The following is a 21480-nucleotide window of genomic DNA, read 5'->3' on the forward strand; positions in this document are numbered from 1 at the left end:
CAAGGTTTATTATTATTGCGCAGCAGGTTCAATGCCAGACTGAACACCGTGAACAGGGCTGCAAGAACTTTTAAAACTTCCCACCACCATCCCATAATGCACATCGAAAGCATCATACATACATCACTTGTGACAGGGTAAAACGTCAGAAAAGGAGAAGGTGCAAGGGGCATTAGCATACAGGTAAACAGGAGGTAAGCAGGATTAGCATAAGGTAACAATGCAGGTCCCAGGACATTGTTAAGCAAGTACCAATAAGTATCTGGGAGGGGATCCTTGAGTACCTGGTGGGGAAAAACAATGAGTCCAGGTGTGAGTATTGCCTCTGGCTTCGGAGGGTTGGGAATGGCAGGAGATGGTACTTGAATGGATTATGGATATGCAGAGCACCACCACCCTGGCTACCTGACCTCTCGCTTAAGGGATTATGGCTGTTCCCTGCATCCCTGAGAGCCTTTGGCCAGAGTAGAAAAAGGGGGTTTCATTTAGAAATAAAGATACACGGTATTCATTCATAAAGAAATATGGTTACATAGAGTCTCAGGCAACAGAGAAAGGGTAGGAAAGGGAGCCTTTATTACTCAGGGCTTGATCTTGAGGGGGTTCGTGTTGGTGCGATACTAGAGTGGTGTTGTAGGATCAAATGGGGTCCCCTTGAGGGCATTAGTGCCAATCTTGATTCCCAAATGAAGCCTCGTTTGGGTGCCCCCCCCCCCTATAAAATTCCCTAACATCTTCTGTCCTCCCAGTTGAACGACATGGCCCAGGGAGAGAGGGGAAAATAGGGGAAGTGAACAACTGGCTTCGCAAATGGTGCAAACAGGAACGGTTTGGAGTCCTAGATCACGGTCTGCAGTTTCTGGAAGATGGACTTCTGGCAAGTGATGGGCTGCACCTCACAAAAGTTGGGAGGAATGTTTTTGCCATGAAACTCAAAAACCTCATCAGGAGGGCTTTAAACTGACTTATGTGGGGGAGGGAGACAGTGGTCCTGAAGGTAGGAGTCTATCAAATGCTGAAGATGATCATCCAAATGTCAAGGACCAAATGGAGCAAGCAGCATGCAGACCTAGTGGTGGGAGGAAAATATCCTTAAATAAGAGACATGGGGGAATGATCAACGGTCTTCAATGTCTGTATACTAATGCACAGAGCATGGGAAATAAACAAGATGAACTTGAGCTCTTGGTACAGCAAACTAAATACGACATAATAGGCATCACTGAAACCTGGTGGGATGAGTCTCATGACTGGAATGTAGTAATAGAGGGATACAATCTATTTAAGAGAAATAGACCAAACAGGAAAGGAGGAGGAGTAGCTTTATATGTCAGGGATGTGTATACCTGTGAAGAGATCCAGGATTTAAAACTTCAAAGCCAAATTGAGAGTATCTGGGTCAAAATTAAGGGAGAGAAAAATAACAATGATCTCATTGTGGGAGTTTACTATAGATCCCCAAGCCAAACTGAGGACACAGATGATGCCTTCCTGGAACAGATGGCCAAGCATTCAAAAGGTTATCTTTTGCCAAGCCTGCACAAGAAGTGACCCATAAAGCTGAATTTTGATAGTAGTAATGGGGGATTTCAACTATCCTGATATTTGTTGGATGTCAAACTCAGCCAAGAGCATAAGGTCGAACAGATTCCTCACTGGCCTTGCAGACAACTTCATTGTCCAGAAAGTGGGAGAAGCAACAAGAGGATCAGCCATTTTAGATCTGGTCCTAACCAATAGTGATGACTTGGTTAGTGGGGTAGAAGTGGCAGGATCATTAGGTGGGAGTGACCGTGCTCTTCTGGAGTTTATTATCCAGCGAAAAGGAGCAACCAAGCATACTAAGACTCAAATTCTAGACTTTAAGAAAGCCGACTTCAGAAAACTTAGGGAAATGCTGGGTGAAATCCCATGGACAGTAATACTAAAAGGGAAGGGAGTTCATGATGGTTGGGAGTTTGTTAAAAGGGAGATATTAAAAGCACAACTTCAGGCAATACCAATGAGACGGAAACATGGAAGGTGCCTAAAGAAGCCAGGGTGGCTATCTAAAGAACTTTTGACTGAGTTAAGATTTAAAAGGGATATGTATAAAAAATGGAAAAGGGGGGAAATCTCCAGAGAGGAATTCAAACATATAGCCAGCACGTGTAGAGACAAAGTCAGAAAAGCTAAAGCACAGAATGAACTCAGGCTCGCCAGAGAGGTTAAAAGCAACAAAAAGGGCTTTTATGGGTATGTCCGTAGCAAAAGGAAGAACAAGGAAACAGTGGGGTCACTTAGAGGAGAAGATGGTGAAATGCAAACAGGGGACAGAGAAAGGGCAGAACTCCTCAATGCCTTCTTTGCCTCAGTCTTCTCCAAAAAAGAAAACAACGCCTGACCTGAAGAATATGGAGCAGATGATTCAGCAGGGGAAACACAGCCCAGAATAAGTAAGGAGGTAGTACAAGATTACTTGGCTAGTTTAGATGTATTCAAGTCTCCAGGGCCAGATGAACTACATCCAAGAGTATTAAAAGAACTGGCAGAGGTGATTTCAGAACCACTGGCAATAATCTTCGAAAATTCCTGGAGAACAGGCGAAGTTCCAGCAGACTGGAGGAGGGCAAATGTTGTCCCTATTTTCAAAAAGGGGGAAAGAGAGGACCCAAACAATTACCGCCCAGTCAGCCTGACATCAATACCAGGAAAGATTCTAGAGCAGATCATTAAGCAAACAGTCTGTGAGCACCTAGAAAGAAACTCTGTGATCACTAAAAGTCAGCATGGGTTTCTGAAAAATAAGTCATGTCAGACTAATCTGATCTCCTTTTTTGACAGAATTACAAGCCTGGTAGATGAAGGGAACGCTGTGGATGTAGCCTATCTTGATTTCAGCAAGGCCTTTGACAAGGTGCCCCATGATATTCTTGTAAAGAAGCTGGTAAAATGCGGGCTAGACAATGCTACCATTCAGTGGATTTCTAACTGGCTGACTGACCGAAGCCAAAGGGTGCTCATCAATGGCTCCTCCTCATCCTGGAGAGTAGTGACTAGTGGGGTGCCACAGGGTTCTGTCTTGGGCCCAGTCTTATTCAACATCTTTATCAATGACTTGGATGATGGGCTTGAGGGCATCCTGAGCAAGTTTGCAGATGACACCAAATTGGGAGGGGTGGCTAACACCCCAGAGGACAGGATCACACTTCAGAATGACCTTAACAGATTAGACAACTGGGCCAAAGCAAACAAGATGAATTTTAACAAGGAAAAATGTAAAGTACTACACTTGGGCAAAAAAAATGAAAGGCACAAATACAGGATGGGAGACGCCTGGCTTGAGAGCAGTACATGTGAAAAGGATCTAGGAGTCTTGGTAGACCACAAACTTGACATGAGTCAGCAGTGTGATGCAGCAGCTAAAAAAGCCAATGCAATTCTGGGCTGCATCAATAGGAGTATAGCATCTAGATCAAGGGAAGTAATAGTACCACTGTATTCTACTCTGGTCAGACCTCACCTGGAGTACTGTGTCCAGTTCTGGGCACCACAGTTCAAGAAGGATACTGACAAGCTGGAACGTGTCCAGAGGAGGGCAACCAAAATGGTCAAAGGCCTGGAAACGATGCCTTATGAGGAACGGCTTAGGGAGCTGGGTATGTTTAGCCTGGAGAAGAGAAGGTTAAGGGGTGATATGATAGCCATGTTCAAATATATAAAAGGATGTCATATAGAGGAGGGAGAAAGGTTGTTTTCTGCTGCTCCAGAGAAGCGGACACGGAGCAACGGATTCAAACTACAAGAAAGAAGATTCCACCTAAACATTAGGAAGAACTTCCTGACAGTAAGAGCTGTTCGGCAGTGGAATTTGCTACCAAGGAGTGTGGTGGAGTCTCCTTCTTTGGAGGTCTTTAAGCAGAGGCTTGACAGCCATCTGTCAGGAATGCTTTGATGGTGTTTCCTGCTTGGCAGGGGGTTGGACTGGATGGCCCTTGTGGTCTCTTCCAACTCTATGATTCTATGAAAAAGAAAAGAAAAGAAGGACCGGGTGAATATTTTTGATGCGGTGAGTTCCATAAATGTGGTACCATGAGTGAAAAGGTCCCATCTCTAATCACCACCCACATTTCTTCCATTGGAGGGTGAACCTGGAGCAGCTGGTGCTAATAAATAGCTTCATGCTCCCAAACAGTTTAAGGGTGTATAACTTCAAACCAGCATTTTGAGTTGTGCTTGGACCAGAAGCTACTTCAGGTGTTCTCAGACTTGCATGATACCTTCCATAGGACCAGACCCAGATAAAGCAGGTGCTATTGTTGGGTTTTGCACTAACCGCTGTTTCTGAACAGTCTTCAAAGGCAGCCCCACATATAGTGCATGGCAGCAGCCAATGCAAGATGTTGGCAGTGCATGCAAGACTCTCTCTGTCCAGGAGGGGTCACAGCTGGCGATGGTGATGATGATGATGGGTGCTTTGAAACCCAAAGGCCACATGGACCTTTAAAGATAAGACTAATTTGATAGTTCCTTTAGACTGTGAACCTGATGTGGTGATATGATAGCCATGTTCAAATATATAAAAGGATGTCATATAGAAGAGGGAGAAAGGTTGTTTTCTGCTGCTCCAGAGAAGCGGACACGGAGCAATGGATTCAAGCTACAAGAAAGAAGATTCCACCTAAACATTAGGAATAACTTCCTGACAGTAAGAGCTGTTTGGCAGTGGAATTTGCTGCCAAGGAGTGTGGTGGAGTCTCCTTCTTTGGAGGTCTTTAAGTGGAGGCTTGACAGCCATCTGTCAGAAATGCTTTGATGGTGTTTCCTGCTTGGCAGGGGGTTGGACTGGATGGCCCTTGTGGTCTCTTCCAACTCTATGATTCTATGATTCATTGGCCTTCTTCCAATCCATTTTTGATTGGAGGAGGGAATTGCCAAGAATTACACATGGGTGACTGAGACCAAAGGAGTGTATAAAGTGACTGAGTCAATTCATGGCAGAATTGAGATTTGAATGGTAATTGTCACAAACACTTAACTTGAGAGTTCACAGCCTTCACATACCCATACTGGGTTTTGGAGGGGCTATATCAGTTAGTTGTTTTACTTATTGATCATCCGATTTTAATGCTTATCACTTATTTCCAGTCATATGCTGTAACATCGGCACATGAGATATTTGTCACTGCTGTTTTATACTGCTGCAATTGGCAAAATGAATTTATTTTTTAAAAGCGAAGCCTTTGTGGCTTCCAAGCTCATCAAAGTCATGATCAGATACCCAGCACACTCTTCCAAGGTTTGTACACGGAATAATCATGGACTTAGCATTCATTTATTTAAGTTTCTCTCTTTCTTGTTTTCTGGGTGTAAGACAGAGGATGAAGGAATCATCGTTCTATGCACTGTGCCTGACCATGTGGCAAATCCCCCAGGAGTTTGTCAAGCTGCAAGTAAGCAGTGAAGAATACCTCTGCATGAAAGCCTTGCTCCTTCTCAATACAAGTAAGACACAGCTTCTTCTTCTTCTTCTTCTTCTTCTTCTTCTTCTTCTTCTTCTTCTTCTTCTTCTTCTTCTTCTTCTTCTTCTTCTTCTTCTTCTTCTTCTTCTTCTTCTCATGGCACATTTTATGTATGCTCCATCCAACTCCCTGGGTGAAAACAGAAAGCTGAATTTTCAAGGACAGCAAGGTCTTAATGGTTAGGGACTATAGCTCAAAGGTGATTCCTAGCAAGTGGTATTCTGAGGTATACTGCCTTTGGCGCTGGAGGCAGGAAAAGAGGCATCATGGCTAGTGCCCATTGATAGCTTTATCCTTCATGAATATGTCTGGTCCCCTTTTAAAGCCATCCTAGCTGGTAGCCATCACTACATCGCAGAAGTGGGCAAGGAAGCAGTTTCATGATTCTGGTGCATAGCCTTTTCTGCGTCAATTGGCCCTTAAACACATGAGGATGAGCCCACAAGCGTGAATAGGAGGATGGTGTTAGGAGGGGACTCTCCCCCCCCTCCATCAGCCTTACCCATCATGCAAATCTCCCCAGCCTCCAGTTGCTATCCACCACCCCAACTCTGATCAAACATGGTTAACTGGGTGACTAACTTTAAGTTTGGATATCTGCTTCAGAGGGACGTGGCTGGCGCTGTGGTCTAAACCACTGAGCCTCTTGGGTTTGCCGATCAGAAGGTTGGCGGTTTGAATCCCTGTGACGGGGTGAGCTCCTGTTGCTCGGTCCCAGCTCCTGTCAACCTAGCAGTTCGAAAGCATGCAAAAAAGTGCAAGTAGATAAATAAGTACTGCTCCGGCGGGAAGGTAAACGGCGTTTCCATGTGCTGCTCTGGTTTGGGTGTTCAATTGTACCAAAAGCAGGTTAGTCATGCTGGCCACATAACCCGGAAAAACTGTCTGCAGCCTGTAAAGCAAGATGAGCGCCACAACCCCAGAGTCATCTGTGACTGGGCTTAACTGTCAAAGGTCCTTTACCTTTACCTTTTTTTATCTGCCTCTAACTCTGTCCAACACACCCAGGTAACTTTGTGAATCTGCACAACCCCTGAGAGAGGACGAGAACGTGCCCTTTCAGAATTTGAGCAATGGGGGGCGGGGGGACAAAACAAAACAATGTGTGTTGGCTTTCCCTCCCTCTTTCAGTTCCATTGGAAGGTCTCAGAAGCCAAAGCCAGTTCGAGGAGATGAGAACGAGCTACATCAGAGAGCTGGTCAAGGCAATTGGGTTGCGGCAGAAAGGGGTTGTGGCTAGTTCGCAACGCTTCTATCAGCTGACGAAACTTATGGACTCCATGCACGATGTAAGTTTATTTCAGCAATCCGTAAGATTATCTTACTGTTACACACCACCCCAATCTCTGAGCAGTGAAAGACTCCAAGGCTTCGAAGCGCCTGGCCAGGGTTCATTTGCCTTGGAATGAAGGCCAGCTGAGACTGTTTTGTCTTTAGGATGTATGCTGTTATTTACACATGTATGCGTCCTCACCCCTGCCCCCAAAAGGAATCTGAAGCTGAGCTTAGGATAGCAATAGGATAGCAAATATATGCAATTATGCAATCATTTTCTCCTTGCTGGTAGGGATGGAGAAGAAATCAGACTTGAGTTCTCACTTAAAGGCAAACCAACTTAATTTGCACTTTCTGAAACAATAGGAGCTATGAAACACAGCCATCCTTTGAAATCTACACTTTTTTTTTCAAATTTTGCAGTGCATGTCTCTAGCCCAGTAATAATGTGCACAAAAATGCATGTATTGGGGAAAAGTGTACATCAAATACATGAAAATAACACAAAAATGCATTATTTTAGGGGAAATGGCTTTGCACAAATGTGTACATTAGGAAAAATGCATACAAACCTGTGTATATTTAAAGATCAATTTGCACTAAAATGCTGGTGAATTTAATGAGGATTTAAAAGAAATACCCTGCAAAGTAGGGTGGAAATGTGGAGAATTAAGATGGGGGTGGGCGGGTTGAGAAACTGAGGGAAACAGAAACTCACAGATTGGCCCATTCCCAATTTAATCACTGGGTCTCATTCTTACATTGCCACCGTAGCTTAGTGGTCACCTAGAAATGCTCACCTGTCATTTTGTCTCTCATTGTAAAGTGGGGATGAGGGTGAGATTGTGAGAAGCAGGGAAGATGAGAGAGAAAATATAACTTTCTGCATTGCACACAGCTTCATAAGTACCGGGCAATTATGGGATGTGGGGGAGGGGAGGCAGAGTGAAGAACAACGTGCATTGTTTGGATAATTTATTGATTTTTTAAATTATTGATTTTCTTGTAAAAAAAAATGAAAAAAATACAGCTTGTGAAACAACTCCATCTCTACTGCTTGAATACTTTCCTCCAATCTCGGGCGCTGAGTATCGACTTTCCAGAGATGATGTCGGAAGTCATCGCTGCCCAACTACCCAAGATTCTGGCAGGCATGGTGAAGCCTCTCCTGTTTCATAAGAAATGAAATGCTGTCTCTCTTGGCTGCCTCTACCCTCTTCCCCACCCAGCCCCCATCTCTCATTGGCTGAGATAACAATAACACCCAGCAAATGCACATTTTAAAAAAAAATTATGGGAATTTGTTCGGGGTTTGGGATTTTGCAGTGCCAGGGTTTTTAGCCTGTGTCCGACACCTGTGAGTTATGTCTTCAAATCTGCAAATGCTCCACAGTGTTCTTAATGGTAAAACTTTCTACTATTACTATTCTTTTACAACAGGGTTTTTTTTTTGGGGGGGAGGGCGGAATCATGACCAATATTTGTCATAAGAAATGTTTTATAAAGTAGGCCTGATTGAATTTCTCCCGAGGAATAAACAAGAGATCAGTTTTGTTTTGTTGTTTTCTGAGAACAGAAAGTTACCTTGTACATTTCCCCTCTTCATATTATTCATTTTTAAATTTCTGCAATGTAGTAAGGTTTTAGCTTTTAATACATCTGTGCGAGCGCGTGGCTATATGTGTATATGTATATAAAATGCAAAGAATGTGTTGAAAATAAAATACAAATTGTCTTCTAGCTTGGGAAATATATTCTTTCTCTACTTTGAGATTCATCTTGCTGGTCAGAGGGTGGTGGTGATTTATTTACAGTAGCCCAATGAAAACATGAGGGTGGTTTCACATTTTAGGATTATTTAGGTTCTTGGTTCAATTGTGGCTGTGATGGTCAGAATCAATGGTAGCCTTACCTTCCAAGTCCCGGACTGCAGAATCCAGGACTGGCAGCCGTGTGACACCGGAAGTTGCGTCGACGTAACTTCCGGTGTCGCTTTGCCCTTCTATGGGCACCAAAAATGGCAGCCGCCAGCTTCAAAAGTCGCTTGTACGCATGTCAGGAAGTGTGTCGACGCAACTTCCGGTGTCGCTCCGCCCAACTATGGGCACAAAAAATGGCCGCCGCCGACACCGGAAGTCACGTCTATGCACTTCCGGACATGCGACTTTTGAAGCCGGCGGCGACCATTTTTGGTGCCCATAGAAGGGCAAATCAGAAAGAAAAAAAATGGCCGCCAGCAGGAGAAAATAACGGAGAAAAACGGGAGACAAAGTGATTCGGGGGGCCACCGGGAAAAGGTAAGTAAAAACGGGGGTTTCCCGGGGAAAACGGGGTACTTGGCAGCTATGGTGGTAGCACCAGCAATTATATAAATATATTTGGGTGGGTGGAATCTCCCAATCAATCTCTCTCCCCAGGGAACTCTGGGAATTGTACCTCTGTGAGGGGAACAGGGTTCTTCTAACAACTCTCAGCACCCTTAACAAACTACAGTTCCCAGGATTCTTTTGGGGGAAGACACGAGAATTTAAAGTGATAGCACACCGCTTCAAATGTATGGTGCAGGTGTGAGCTGCAGTACATCAAACAATCGAGGCAGAAATGGCTCTTAACAGCTAGCAAATCTCTAGCAACCAAAATCTGAGGTAAGGAGGAAATGTATTTTTTTAAGGGTTCTTTATTATAATAACTTAATAATCATATGTACAAACACTGCAGTGGCCAATTCCGAACAGGCCAGATCCTATGTAGTACATTTCAACGTAAACCAGGCACATTTTGAGACAAAGGTCTGCATCGGTGGCCTAATATAGCAGGAGCTAAACACGATCAATCTGTAACAGACAAAAAAGTTTAATGGGTTGGCACTTCTAGAAAGAAAGAAAAAGCAAGGTGAGGCTTACCACTAAGCATGGGAAACTCCAGGGGCCGGGGTGGGAGCAAAACTATTCTACTCTGGCCCTCCATTGTCCTGGATAAACTGACAAATTTCCAGCAGCCACTAATTAAAAATAAGCATCTGCTTTCACAAATCCCAAACTCAAAAGTAAGCTCTCTAAGACTTAACCAATGATTACTCTTTGATATAACCCATGGACTGCAAGAAGATCAAACCTATCCATTCTGAAGGAAATCAGCTCTGAGTGCTCACTGGAAGGACAGATCGTGAAGCTGAGGCTCCAATACTTTGGCCACCTCATGAGAAGAGAAGACTCCCTGGAAAAGACCCTGATGTTGGGAAAGATGGAGGGCACAAGGAGAAGGGGACGACAGAGGACGAGATGGTTGGACAGTGTTCTCGAAGCTACGAACATGAGTTTGACCAAACTGCGGGAGGCAGTGGAAGACAGGAGTGCCTGGCGTGCTCTGGTCCATGGGGTCACAAAGAGTCGGACACGACTGAACGACTAAACAACAACAACAACAACAACAACAACAACAACAACAACAACAACATAACCACCCATGCAAACTTCCTCAGGCCAGTTAATCCAACCTACACACACCCTATACCAGGGGTTCCCAAACTAAGGCTCGTGGCCGAATGCGGCCCAATCACCTTCTAAATCTGGACCGCATGTTTTTACATGAGTAGAATGTGTGCTTTTCTTTAAAATGCATCTCTGGATTATTTGTGGGGGCTGCCTGATGTTCTTACATGAGTAGAATGTGCCCTTTAATTTAAAATGCATCTCTGGGTTATTTGTGGGGTATAGGAATTCATTCATATTTTTTCCCCTAAATATAGTCTGGCCCCCCACAAGGTCTGAGGGACAGTGAACCGGCCCCCTGCTGAAAAAGTTTGCTGACCCCTGCCCTATACAAATTCATCACCTTTGTCTAGAGCAGCCTTCAACACCTGATGCCCTCGGGGTGTTTTGAACTGCAACTCCCAAAACAGCAGGTTCAGGCTGATGGGAGTTGTAGTCCAAAAACATCTGGCAGGCCCCAGGTTGGTGATGACTGAAAGCTTCTGGTGAAGCCACTGAGTCTTGTGAAGGTTAATTTTGAGGTTCGGGGTTTGTGAAGGCAGGCTTTCGTTTTGTTTCATTGTGGTGAAGAATTCTGTATTTTTTTAGATTTTGTTCAAACCTGCCCCCCCCCCAAATCCCACTACCCTCCGCTTATAGCAGACCAGGAGGGGTTTGGCTTTTTGTCACTAAACAGACCAGCTCTTCCCTCTGGCAAGCAGCTAACTTGCATTGCCATCCCTCTGGCTGAGGGAGTCTCTCTCTGCTGCCTCCAATAACTGAACCCTTCCCCGTTTCCCCAGGTCAGAAACGTGTGGAAATGCTGTCATGCAAAGCCTAAACCATCAGCCTTATTAGATTTATTGGCTTTCGCTGCTTTGTATCAGGATGACCTAGTATCAAGCACAGGGTTTGTTTTTAATTTAATTCTTCTCTCTCCCCCCCCCCCCCGCCCTTCTTCAAATGGAGAAAACAAAACATGTTCTAAGGCTGTTAAAGAGCAAGCATGTTCTTTATTTGTGGCCCCTTTTCAGCTAAAAGGTCTCTAGCGTCTGTGGTGGCCTGAATTTCGGATCCATAGAATGGATTGTTAAAAGGAGAGGCGAAAAGCAAGAACATGGGAGGGAGGGGGGGTGCTTGATTGTCAACGCCGTTGCCGATTTTTCCGGCCGAAGTTAAGCCTAAGACTTTTCAAATGGAGGAGAGGGCTATCAACGGCTATTAGCCGGTGCTATTTTTCTAGAGAAAGGTGCCGGAACTCACCAGGAACGCCTCCCTCGTTCTCTTACAATGGCAATGGCGCCCACCTGAGAGGTGCCAGAGTTGAGCACCAGCTTGGGGGGGGGGGAGAGAAGCCCAGCCATTAGCCAAAATAACTGCTATGCCTCCACAGTCTGACGCAGCAGCGTTTTTGAATACCAGTTGCTGGAAACCACGGCAAGGAAAAGCTCTCTTTTCCTAGAATGCTGCTCGTAGGTTTTGCACAAATTGGCTACTGCTAAAACAGGATGCTGGACTAGATGCTGGGCCACTGGCCAGATCTCATGCTCCTAATTTTAACACTGACTGAGATCCATCCTCTGTGGCTGCAAGACATTTTGCAAAAGAAACACAGGCAGCTGCCATAGACCAAGGTGTTGATTAGTCAGTGCGGTCTACTCCTGCCTCTCCCGTCTCCTGCCTTGCCCTGCTCCCATCAGCTTGGCTGTCATACTGGCTCAGCCTGATAGAAGTTGTTGTCCAAAATACATTGAGGGAACCCGGCTGAGGAAGGCTGGTCTTGCCTGCAGCAGCTCTCTTGGGATTTCAAAGGAGGACTTTTTTTGGTCTTCCAGCTGAGATCTTCAAGGGATCGAAACTGGAACTTTCTGTGCAAAAGCAGCTTTCACGGGTGTGCAGAAGGGAGAATATCGTCCGTCTGGCAAGTCTGCTGAAATCCCCTCTGCTGCACACCGCGCAGGAGCTTTTGCAGACTTTAGCATCTATATCACCCTCTCCAGCACTTTGCCAGCTTGTGGCCTTCAAAGTGGGAGTAACAGACTTTGCATATACATATGAAGGTTTCCTTGACCCTGATGTTTATTTCCCCAGGTTTTCTTTATTGCTTCGAGCCGACAAATTGAGTATTCTCTCTCTCTGCAAGGCGCCTGGGTGCCATTCTTTTGGAATCACTGCCGTTTTACTTGGAACATCATTGCCCTTTCACATGTCCCAAATCAGACAGCACTCCATGATTTTTAAGAAGTGTTTTGCTGCACCCAGTTTTTTATTTTTATTTTTAAAAGAGCTTTCTGGAAGTACCACGTGGCCTTCAACAAAGGAAACTCTTTTGTACTGAGTCAGGCTCTTGGTTTTCAGAAATGAAACGTCCCCAACCCTACCTAGAGAACCTGGGGATCAGATCTGGGACCAAACCATGCACTCTGTCACCATTGATGAGCCTTCCCTAAAATGTGGGCTGCATAATTGCTGTGGGCAACAATGACTTTATCACAACAGCTTAAAAGTCCCAGGCATGAATGTCTGCAGCGTTTGGGGGCAGAGGTAGAAAGTAAACAATAAATTTTCTGTGTGTTTCCAAGCACAATTCAAAGTGTTGGTGCTGATCTTTAAAGCCCTAAACGGCCTCAGCCCAATATCCATGAAAGTGCGTCTCCACGTCCATCACTGAGGTCCAGCTCCGAGGGCGTTCTGGCGGTTCCCTCACTGCGAGAAGTGAGGTTACAGGGAACCAGGCAGAAGGCCTTCTCGGTAGGAACGCCCTCCCATCAGCTATCAAGGAGATAAAGAACTAGAAAACTTTTAGAAGATATCTGAAGGGAGCCCTGTATTGGGACGTTTTTAATGTTTGATGTTTTATTATGTTTTTATAGTTACAGGTAGGTAGCCATGTTGGTCTGGGTGGCTTACATATGAAAACATACCTTCCAGTAGCACCTTAGAGACCAACTAAGTTTGTTATTGGTATGAGCTTTCGTGTGCATGCACACTTTTTCACTATCTGAAGAAGTTTGCCTGCACACGAAAGCTCATACCAATAACAAACTTAGTTGGTCTCTAAGGTGCTTCTGGAAGGTATGTTTTTATATGTACTGTAAGCCACCCAGAGTGGCTGGGGAAAACCAGCCAGATGGGCGGGATATAATAATAATAATAATAATAATAATAATAATAATAATAATAATAATAATAATAATATATTTTTTATTATTTATACCCCACCCACCTGGCCGGGTCCCCACTGCCACTCTGGGCGGCTTCCAACACACATTAAAATATCACAGATTTAAAACTTCCCTAAACAGGGCTGCCTTTAGGTATTTTCTAAATGTCAGGTAGTTGTTTATCTCTCTGACCTCTGATGGGAGGGTGTTCCACAGGGCGGGTGCCACTACCGAGAAGGCCCTCTGCCTGGTTCCTTGTAGCTTTGCTTCTCGCAGTGCGGGAACCGCCAGAAGGCCCTCGGCGCTGGATCTCAGTGTCCAGGCTGAACGATGGGGGTGGAGACGCTCCTTCGGGTATACAGGACCGAGGCCGTTTAGGGCTTTAAAGGTCAGCACCAACAATTTGAATTGTGCTCGGAAACATACATCCGATATAATAATAATAATAACTATTAACAACAACAACAACGACAACAACAACTTGCTGCTACATTTTCTTTGAGTATCAACACACTATTCCCAAATCACAGTCACATTAAAAACCCTTGATACTCGAATTGATTCCTTGACCAACTACATTCTTTTTGTGGCACCCCTGTGGGGCTCAGGAGCCCAGTGATGTCACCCTTTGCCTGCAGAGCTGGCAGCCTCTCAGCCTTTCTTGAACATCCTCCCTTGTGAAGTGTTCTCTCAGCCTCCTTCCCCTCTCCTCGGGAGTCCCCTGGAAAGCAGCCGCCACCGCCACGGTCTCTGAGCTCCCTCCCTGCCCCAGAGAAGTGCCTCCTCACACTGCCGCCCACAGGGGCCTGGGAAGAGGATGCCCCCCAGCCTTAGTGACCCAACGGTGACTGGCCAAAGGTGAACGTGAGGTCTGCACGTGGGTGCTGCTGGGTCTGTGTGGCGGAAAGGCTCCCCTTCAGCACCGGGCACTCAGCTCCCAGGCAGGCCTTGCACACAGCAAGCCCAAGGAAGGCCAGGGCAGCACCTGCCTGCCTGCTCAGCCACCCATTTGCCTCCCTTGCCCACTTGCTTGGTTAATCTGAGGCCACCTCAGCTCCTGGCAACCAGCACCCCCTGACCAGTCTCAGAGGCACCATTCGCCAGGGGAGCTTGTAGCCAGGGCTGCTGCAACAAACAGCTGTGCAAGCCTCAGGGAGGCAGAGACGCAAGAGGGCATCCGAGGAGGGAGGGAAGGAAAGAGGGACAGAGGCCAGTGTTGCCTGTGGCACCCCAGCCATCATTCAAGGCACCCCAGGGTGCCATAGCACACTGGTTGAAAACCACTCTCCTAAGGAATACACAGTCTAACTTTGAACGAGGGGAACCGACTAGGCAGAGACACTGAGCAAGGGCAGGAGCAGAATAAGTCCCAATGCAGGTGCATCTGATTAGCTTCTTCTTCTTTTTTTGTGAGCGGTGGTGACTCTTGACAGCTAAGAACTGGAAAATGCAAGAGATGCCAACTGTGGAAGAATGGCAAATGAAAATGATGGACTTTACGGAACTTGCTGAGCTGACCGGGACAGTACGTGACCAGGGAGAAGAGTCGGTGGGAGAGGATTGGAAGAATTTTAGATTTTATTTTTTAAAAAATATTGTAGAATTGAATAGGAAGAGAATCAGAAGTACATATGAAACTGCAGCTTTGGAAAATAAGTTGAAGAATATTATGGGTAAGGTGTAGTATGATATAACATGAATATAAAAATAAGATACAGAAGAAGTAAATAGGTAAGAGAAAGCAAAATAAAAAAATTCCTTCAGTAGCACCTTAAAGACCAACTAAGTTTTTATTTTGGTATGAGCTTTCGTGTGCATGCACCAAAATAAAAACTTAGTTGGTATTTAAGGTGCTACTGAAGGAATTTTTAAAATTTTGCTTCGACTCAGACCAACACGGCTACCTACCTGTAACTAGAGGTTAGAGAAAGTAAGATGTAGAATTTGCCAAAAATGATTACTAATTACTAGGGGGAATCCGAGGAAGTCCCCATTTTTAAAAAATGTGATGAAATATATATTCAAGTTGTGTATTTTTATTATATGGTGTCGTATTGTATTGTAATGATTTTTTTCTTTTTTACCGCTTTGTCTTTTTCTTTCTTTTTTATTATTGTTTTTATATCTCCTTTGGGATTTATGTGTGTGTGTGTTATTGTAAAATCTAATAAAAATCATATATATATATATATATATATACACACACACACACACACACACACACACACACACACACATACATACACATATATATGAGGTTACTAGTCCTCAGGAAACAGCTCCAGGGTCCTTGGACACCACTCGGGGGCATACTTATGAATGGATCTTGGTTGAAGACAACAAACTCGACCTATTGACCTGAGAAGCTGAATGGACATTTGCAGCAGGGGAAGCTGAGATGTTAATCATCTTGAACCAATGTTGTGAAACTGCTACTTCATCAAGGCATCTGTAATCACCCTCGCAGCTGAAACCTTAGAATACACAGTGGGGTCTATCAGTCACAGCCTGCAAGGAAGAGGCTGATTCAGTTACTGCTTTGAGGTTTCCTATGCTTTTTCATTTGATTCTGTAGGTGAGTAGATTAAATCTTTCTCCAAGGGTCCCCAGGCGGCAGCTGGGCAAGAAGGAAAAATGGAAGTGATGTGCCTAAAGTGAAAACCGAATAATGATAGGGTTTCTTTCATTTTCGCTTTCTCCCTCTCTCTGCATTATTTTACTATTAACCTCAGCTTGGGTTAGGGTAGAAGGATTACAGAGCAGTTCAAATGCTTCTGCTGAGCAATGAAATGACTCAGTCAGACAGGGAGGGGAGACATTTTTTTATCCACCAAGGCACAAATGGCAGTTTATCCTCCCAACAACCCTGCGAGAGAGGTTAGGCTGAGACAGGGTGACTGGCCCAAGGTCACACCAGTTTGCTTTGTGGCGAGGCAGAGCGTTTAATCCTTAACCATCACAACACACCAGCTCCTATAAAGTTTCTCATCCATACATTTTTCTCTCCTTTGCTGTCATTTCTATCCTTCATTCCACCCATATCCATACCCTACCCCTGCTCTTCCTGCTATCCCCCACTGCTGTTGGTCTGCCTCATCTTTGCCCATAGCACACACTGGGTCGTTTATTTACCAGTGAGACTAGTAAGGTAGGGTTGGAAGAGAAATTTGCTTAACCTGCTTTTTTTTAAAAAAGCAAAACACACCTAATGTCTCATTCTCAGATTAGAATGCAACTAGGCACTTCTCCAAATTTTGCAATGCAGTTTGGGTTTTAAAAAGGTGCACAAAAATAGGCATTTTGCATTAAGATGAATAGAGAAATGCATATTTTATGGGGCGAGGCATTCAAAGGAATACAAATTGTGTATTTTCAGGGATGCACATGTGTAAGATATATACAGAAGATGTACAAATTAAATGCAGATTTCTGGTTCCTTTTCTGAATCCACCCCCCAAAGGCAAAACTGACCAATGATGAAACATGAGAAACGAAGACAGAAGTCTCTCTCCCTTCTATTTTAAACATAAAATTCAAATAGCTGCTTGCACAGTGGTAGAAACCACCTTCCTCCCTGCCCAAGATCAGGGCCGGCTCTATGTATAGTCCCGGTGGCGCGGGGCGCGGAAGCCATGCTGTGTGCTGCGAGGGCGGGGGCGCCGGAGCGATCTCCGCGCCTCAGCGCCAGGGCGCCCGACCTGCTCGAGACTGCCCTGCCCAAGATCCAGAGGTTTGTTTGTTGTTGTTGTTTTTAAAAAGGGGAGTTAGGAGTTGGTGTTGCAGTATAAAATATTAACATCCCGACTTTTCTACCCCCAGATCTGCAAGGTTGCTTATGTTGTGAAATCTTTGCATCATCCCTTTGAAATTAAAGTTAAAACAAGCAGATGCAAAACACCACACAAGCCATACAAGATTTAATTTAGATTCAGGTAGGTAGCCGTGTTGGTCTGGTGCAGTTGAAATAATAATAATAATAATAATAATAATAATAATAATAATAATAATAGAGGTAGTCTATCAGCACCTTATAGACCAGTGCACACGAAAAGCTTATACCAGAACAAACTTAGTTCCCAGACTTAGACTGGGAGCTCCCAGACACTGCTCCCAGTCACCAGTCTAGCCGCTCCCAGTGACCAGTCTAGCTGCCACATTCTGGATTAGTTGTAGTTTCCAAGATGCTTTCAAAGGTAGCCCCACGTAGAGCACATAACAATAGTCCAAGCAGGAGATAAACAGAGCATGTACTACTCTGGTGAGACAGTGGTGAGGCAGGTAGGGTCTCAGCCCGCGTACCAGATGGAGCTGGTAGACAGCTGCCCTGGACACAGAATTGACCTGCACCTCCACAGACATCTGTGAGTCCAAAATAACTCCCAAGCTGCTCACCTGGTTCTTTAGGGGCACGGTTACCCCATTCAGGACCAGAGAGTCCCCCACACCTGTCTGCCCCCATCCCCAAGAAACAGTGCTTCTCTTGGAATTCAACCTCGATCCCTTAACCGCCATCAATCCATGCAGGTCTAGCAGCACAGCTTTAGATATAACAAATCTCAGCCATCTACGTGATGCATGCCACAAAGCAGCTAATGGGTATGCTGATGACTAATTACAAATTTGTAATTGGACTGACCTGCATTTCCCCAGAAAAAAAGCCAGGCAAATGAATAACGTTCAGAAAAGGAGACTCAAGGGAAAGCATTGGATTATTACTGGATTTTATTTTATTTTTTTGTTGAGGGTGAGGGGTGAGTCCCTCTATCATACAAAATAGATCTTCATTATCTCATAGACTCTTGTAAGGAGCCTATTCAGCTATTGATAGGATCTATTCTTTGATGGAGAATTTCAAACCTTTTCTTCCCCCTCTCCCTTCCACAAGACATTCGGAGGAAGCATTCAATAGGAAAAAATTGCTCCATCTTCTCATAATAGTTCAGCATCCACCTGCTGGGCTCTTGCAAGGTGAAAGCATTATTCCTGCAAGCAGCGGTCTCTTCCGGCAGACTGTAATCTGAGTCGAATGTTGCATGTGCTACTTCAGTGCTGACCTGTGTAGAATGAGGTGCAGCAAAAGCCGCAGAAACTGTCGGTCATCTCGCCCCTCTTTTTCAAGTCTGCTGCATGCTAATAGCACACTCATCCTGAAAATACGAAACTTAAGGTAGACAAAATGGCCCCATCCAAAATGGCACAGCAAGGAGGTATTGGTGGGCTTGGAGAAACCCCAAAGTTTGAAGTAGCACATATATGGGAAAACTAAAATGGGATTCCCACCCCCACCCCATCCCTCCAAAGCTGCTCTCAGTAAGGACTGAGCATATTCATGGGCCACACAGTGCACTGACTTTTAGGGAGACTGGAATGGAAAACCAAGAGGGGAGGGCGAATCAGATGGTTTCTGCCCTCCCAACATTTTGTTGCAGTCCTTGGAAGATACCAGTAGAACATCAACTTTGGTCTGACTGCAGGTAGGGCTGCCATCAGTCCACCCATCGGGCCAGACCTATGCTGCCTTTCATAGCTACACGGCACCCAGAAATTCAGGAAATCCATCTTTTCTCAAAGTACAGTTGCAGTGAGGAAGGCAATGCCACCTATTAAATTCCATGCTGTTGTTACAAAGGAACAGGTGACTTGTCAGAAATGCTTCTTCTTCTTCTTCTTCTTCTTCTTCTTCTTCTTCTTCTTCTTCTTCTTCTTCTTCTTCTTCTTCTTCTTCTTCTTCTTCTTCTTCTTCTTCTTCTTCTTCCACCACTCGTAGCCAAGTAAAATTGTCTTCCATGAACACGGCCTTAACAGTCTGTCCTAAGTGAGTGTGGAAGCGAATTCTGGATCCACACATCCTTCCACAGTGGGGACAAAGGTTTCCGGGCGGGAGTTGATCATGGTGATGATTTCCTAAATGTGCCTTCCTCTTAGTGCGTTTCTCCCTTTCGTCCTGAGTTTGAGCATCTTCAAAGTCCATGACACCTTTGGTAAAGGCTATTCTCCAATTGAACTAAAGAACACCTGGTGCACAAAAAAAAGCTCAAGAGATCTAGCACTTAGCCAACACTCATGGCGCACAGTTTCTTTAAAGCCACAAAGATCATCTATGTCAGAAATGCACAAAGACGCAGAGTAACCCAATTTACTGATGACTTCCTGGAGTGCGTGGCTAATTTTTGACAAAAGTAACCTGCTGCCGAGTTCACAGCTGCCCGAAAGCTGGACATTTGAACCCGGAAGAACCTTTATCTCCCTGGTAGATGAGCCACAATTCTGTCTCGTCCAGTTTCCTGTTTCTAGCAGCAGTCGGCCAGATCCTTCTGGGAAGCCTACAAGCAGGGCATTGGGGCTAACAGCTCTGGACAGATCTATCTTTCATGACTTTGACTAACCCAAATTTAAGGCAGAGGCATTCCTTGCCATGAGCTATGGCACATGCACCAATGGGACAATTGTTTGCAGACTGTTGTTGCATTTTTTTCTTGGTGTTTTATACCAGGCACCCCCAAACTTCGGCCCTCCAGATGTTTTGGACAACAATTCCCATCTTCCCCGACCACTAGGCCTGTTAGCTAGGGATCATAGGAGTTGTAGGCCAAAACATGTGGAGGGCCGCAGTTTGGGGGTGCCTGTTATATACTCACGGACAATAACTTTTAAAATTTATTTGCAGACCTGGAGTCAATATCTGGCACGCTTGGGATCCCAGGACCATGGTTGGGGGATACGACTGCTGTCCATCTTGTGCACTGTTCTGGCACATATATATAATATGATGACCCAGGTGGCGCTGTGGGTTAAACCACAGAGCCTAGGGCTTGCTGATCAGAAGGTCGGTGGTTCGAATCCCTGCGACGGGGTGAGCTCCCGTTGCTCGGTCCCAGCTCCTGCCCACCTAGCAGTTCGAAAGCATGTCAAAGTGCAAGTAGATAAATAGGTACCGCTACAGCGGGAAGGTAAATGGTGTTTCTGTGTGCTGCTCTGGTTTGCCAGAAGCGGCTTTGTCATGCTGGCCACATGACCTGGAAGCTGTACGCCGGCTCCCTTGGCCAATAATGCGAGATGAGCGCCGCAACCCCAGAGTCGGTCATGACTGGACCTAATGGTCAGGGGTCCCTTTACCTATAATATTATAATAGATCACAATGGAGTAACACAACAAAAATCTAGTATTATTTGTTGATTGATCAGGAGCTTGAGATCGAGAACAGGATCCCAGGTACAAGAAAAGAGGGAAAGAATAGATGTAGATACTCCAGAGAGTACAAAATATGCAAGTTAACAAAGACTTGACAAATGACTTTTATCCTGAAAGATGTAGGTATTTGTTTGTTTATTTAATTTTTACCCAACCTTTTCCTCCAAGGGCAAGGAAATACAGGATTCCCTCCCTCCTCATTTAATCTCCACAACAACCCTGTGAGGTAGGTTAGGCCGAGAGGCAGTGATTGACCCAAGGTCACCCAGTGAGTTTTATGGACAAGTCTCCCAGGTCCTAGCCCAGCACACCAATCGCTACACCACACCGACACAAATTAAACCTGAAACTGTTCAAATATCAGGTGATCTGTGTCTTATAGGGTTATAATGTATGTCCCCTTCTTCTATAATGAGGGAATGTCTATAGGGTGAAGGGATCACAGTTCTCCCAATGCAGAAATATACGTAAAGTGACTTGGCTACTCTGCAATTGTTATCCTATGAAAAAGGCAGCTGTGTAGATCCACTCAAAAATGTGTTTTCTCTGTGATCGCTTATTATGGTCCTTGAAAGGACAATCACCGGTTTCAGTTCTGATTCCTGCTTAAATTCTTACATTACTGATAAGCTCCAAGGTTTTGGTGGTGGGGTAGTATACAGAAAATATACTTATTCCCTTCCTGGAAAGTTTTCAAAGACAAAATATGCCATCTTCGGTTATTAATCTAATCTAGGAGGCTCTTCCTGTCAGGAAGAGAACTTGATGCTGCAACAGCAGCAAAAATAACACATATTATTCCTTTCTCCCAGGCTGGACACCAGTCCCTTATAAGGAAAACACAAAATAATGCCATGCAAAACATACTGTAACCAAGT

The 21480-nt window shown here is 44.9% G+C and overlaps 1 protein-coding gene across 3 annotated transcripts in view; it reads left to right on the forward strand.

Annotated features, from left to right (window-relative positions):
* Window positions 1-8516, forward strand: part of PGR (progesterone receptor) — a 58138-nt gene extending 49622 nt beyond the window's left edge. For all 3 annotated transcript variants that reach the window (XM_035115742.3, XM_088668385.1, XM_088668384.1), the window contains exons 6-8: window positions 5354-5484; window positions 6633-6790; window positions 7807-8516. In XM_035115742.3, coding sequence (XP_034971633.3) covers window positions 5354-5484; window positions 6633-6790; window positions 7807-7962 — 445 coding nt within the window. In that variant the 3' untranslated portion in view covers window positions 7963-8516. The remainder of the gene's footprint in view (window positions 1-5353; window positions 5485-6632; window positions 6791-7806) is intronic.
* Window positions 8517-21480: the final 12964 nt, after the last annotated feature.

Source organism: Zootoca vivipara, chromosome 4 (assembly GCF_965207765.1).
Source record: "Zootoca vivipara chromosome 4, rZooViv2.hap1.1, whole genome shotgun sequence".
Taxonomy (NCBI): Eukaryota; Metazoa; Chordata; class Lepidosauria; order Squamata; family Lacertidae; genus Zootoca; species Zootoca vivipara.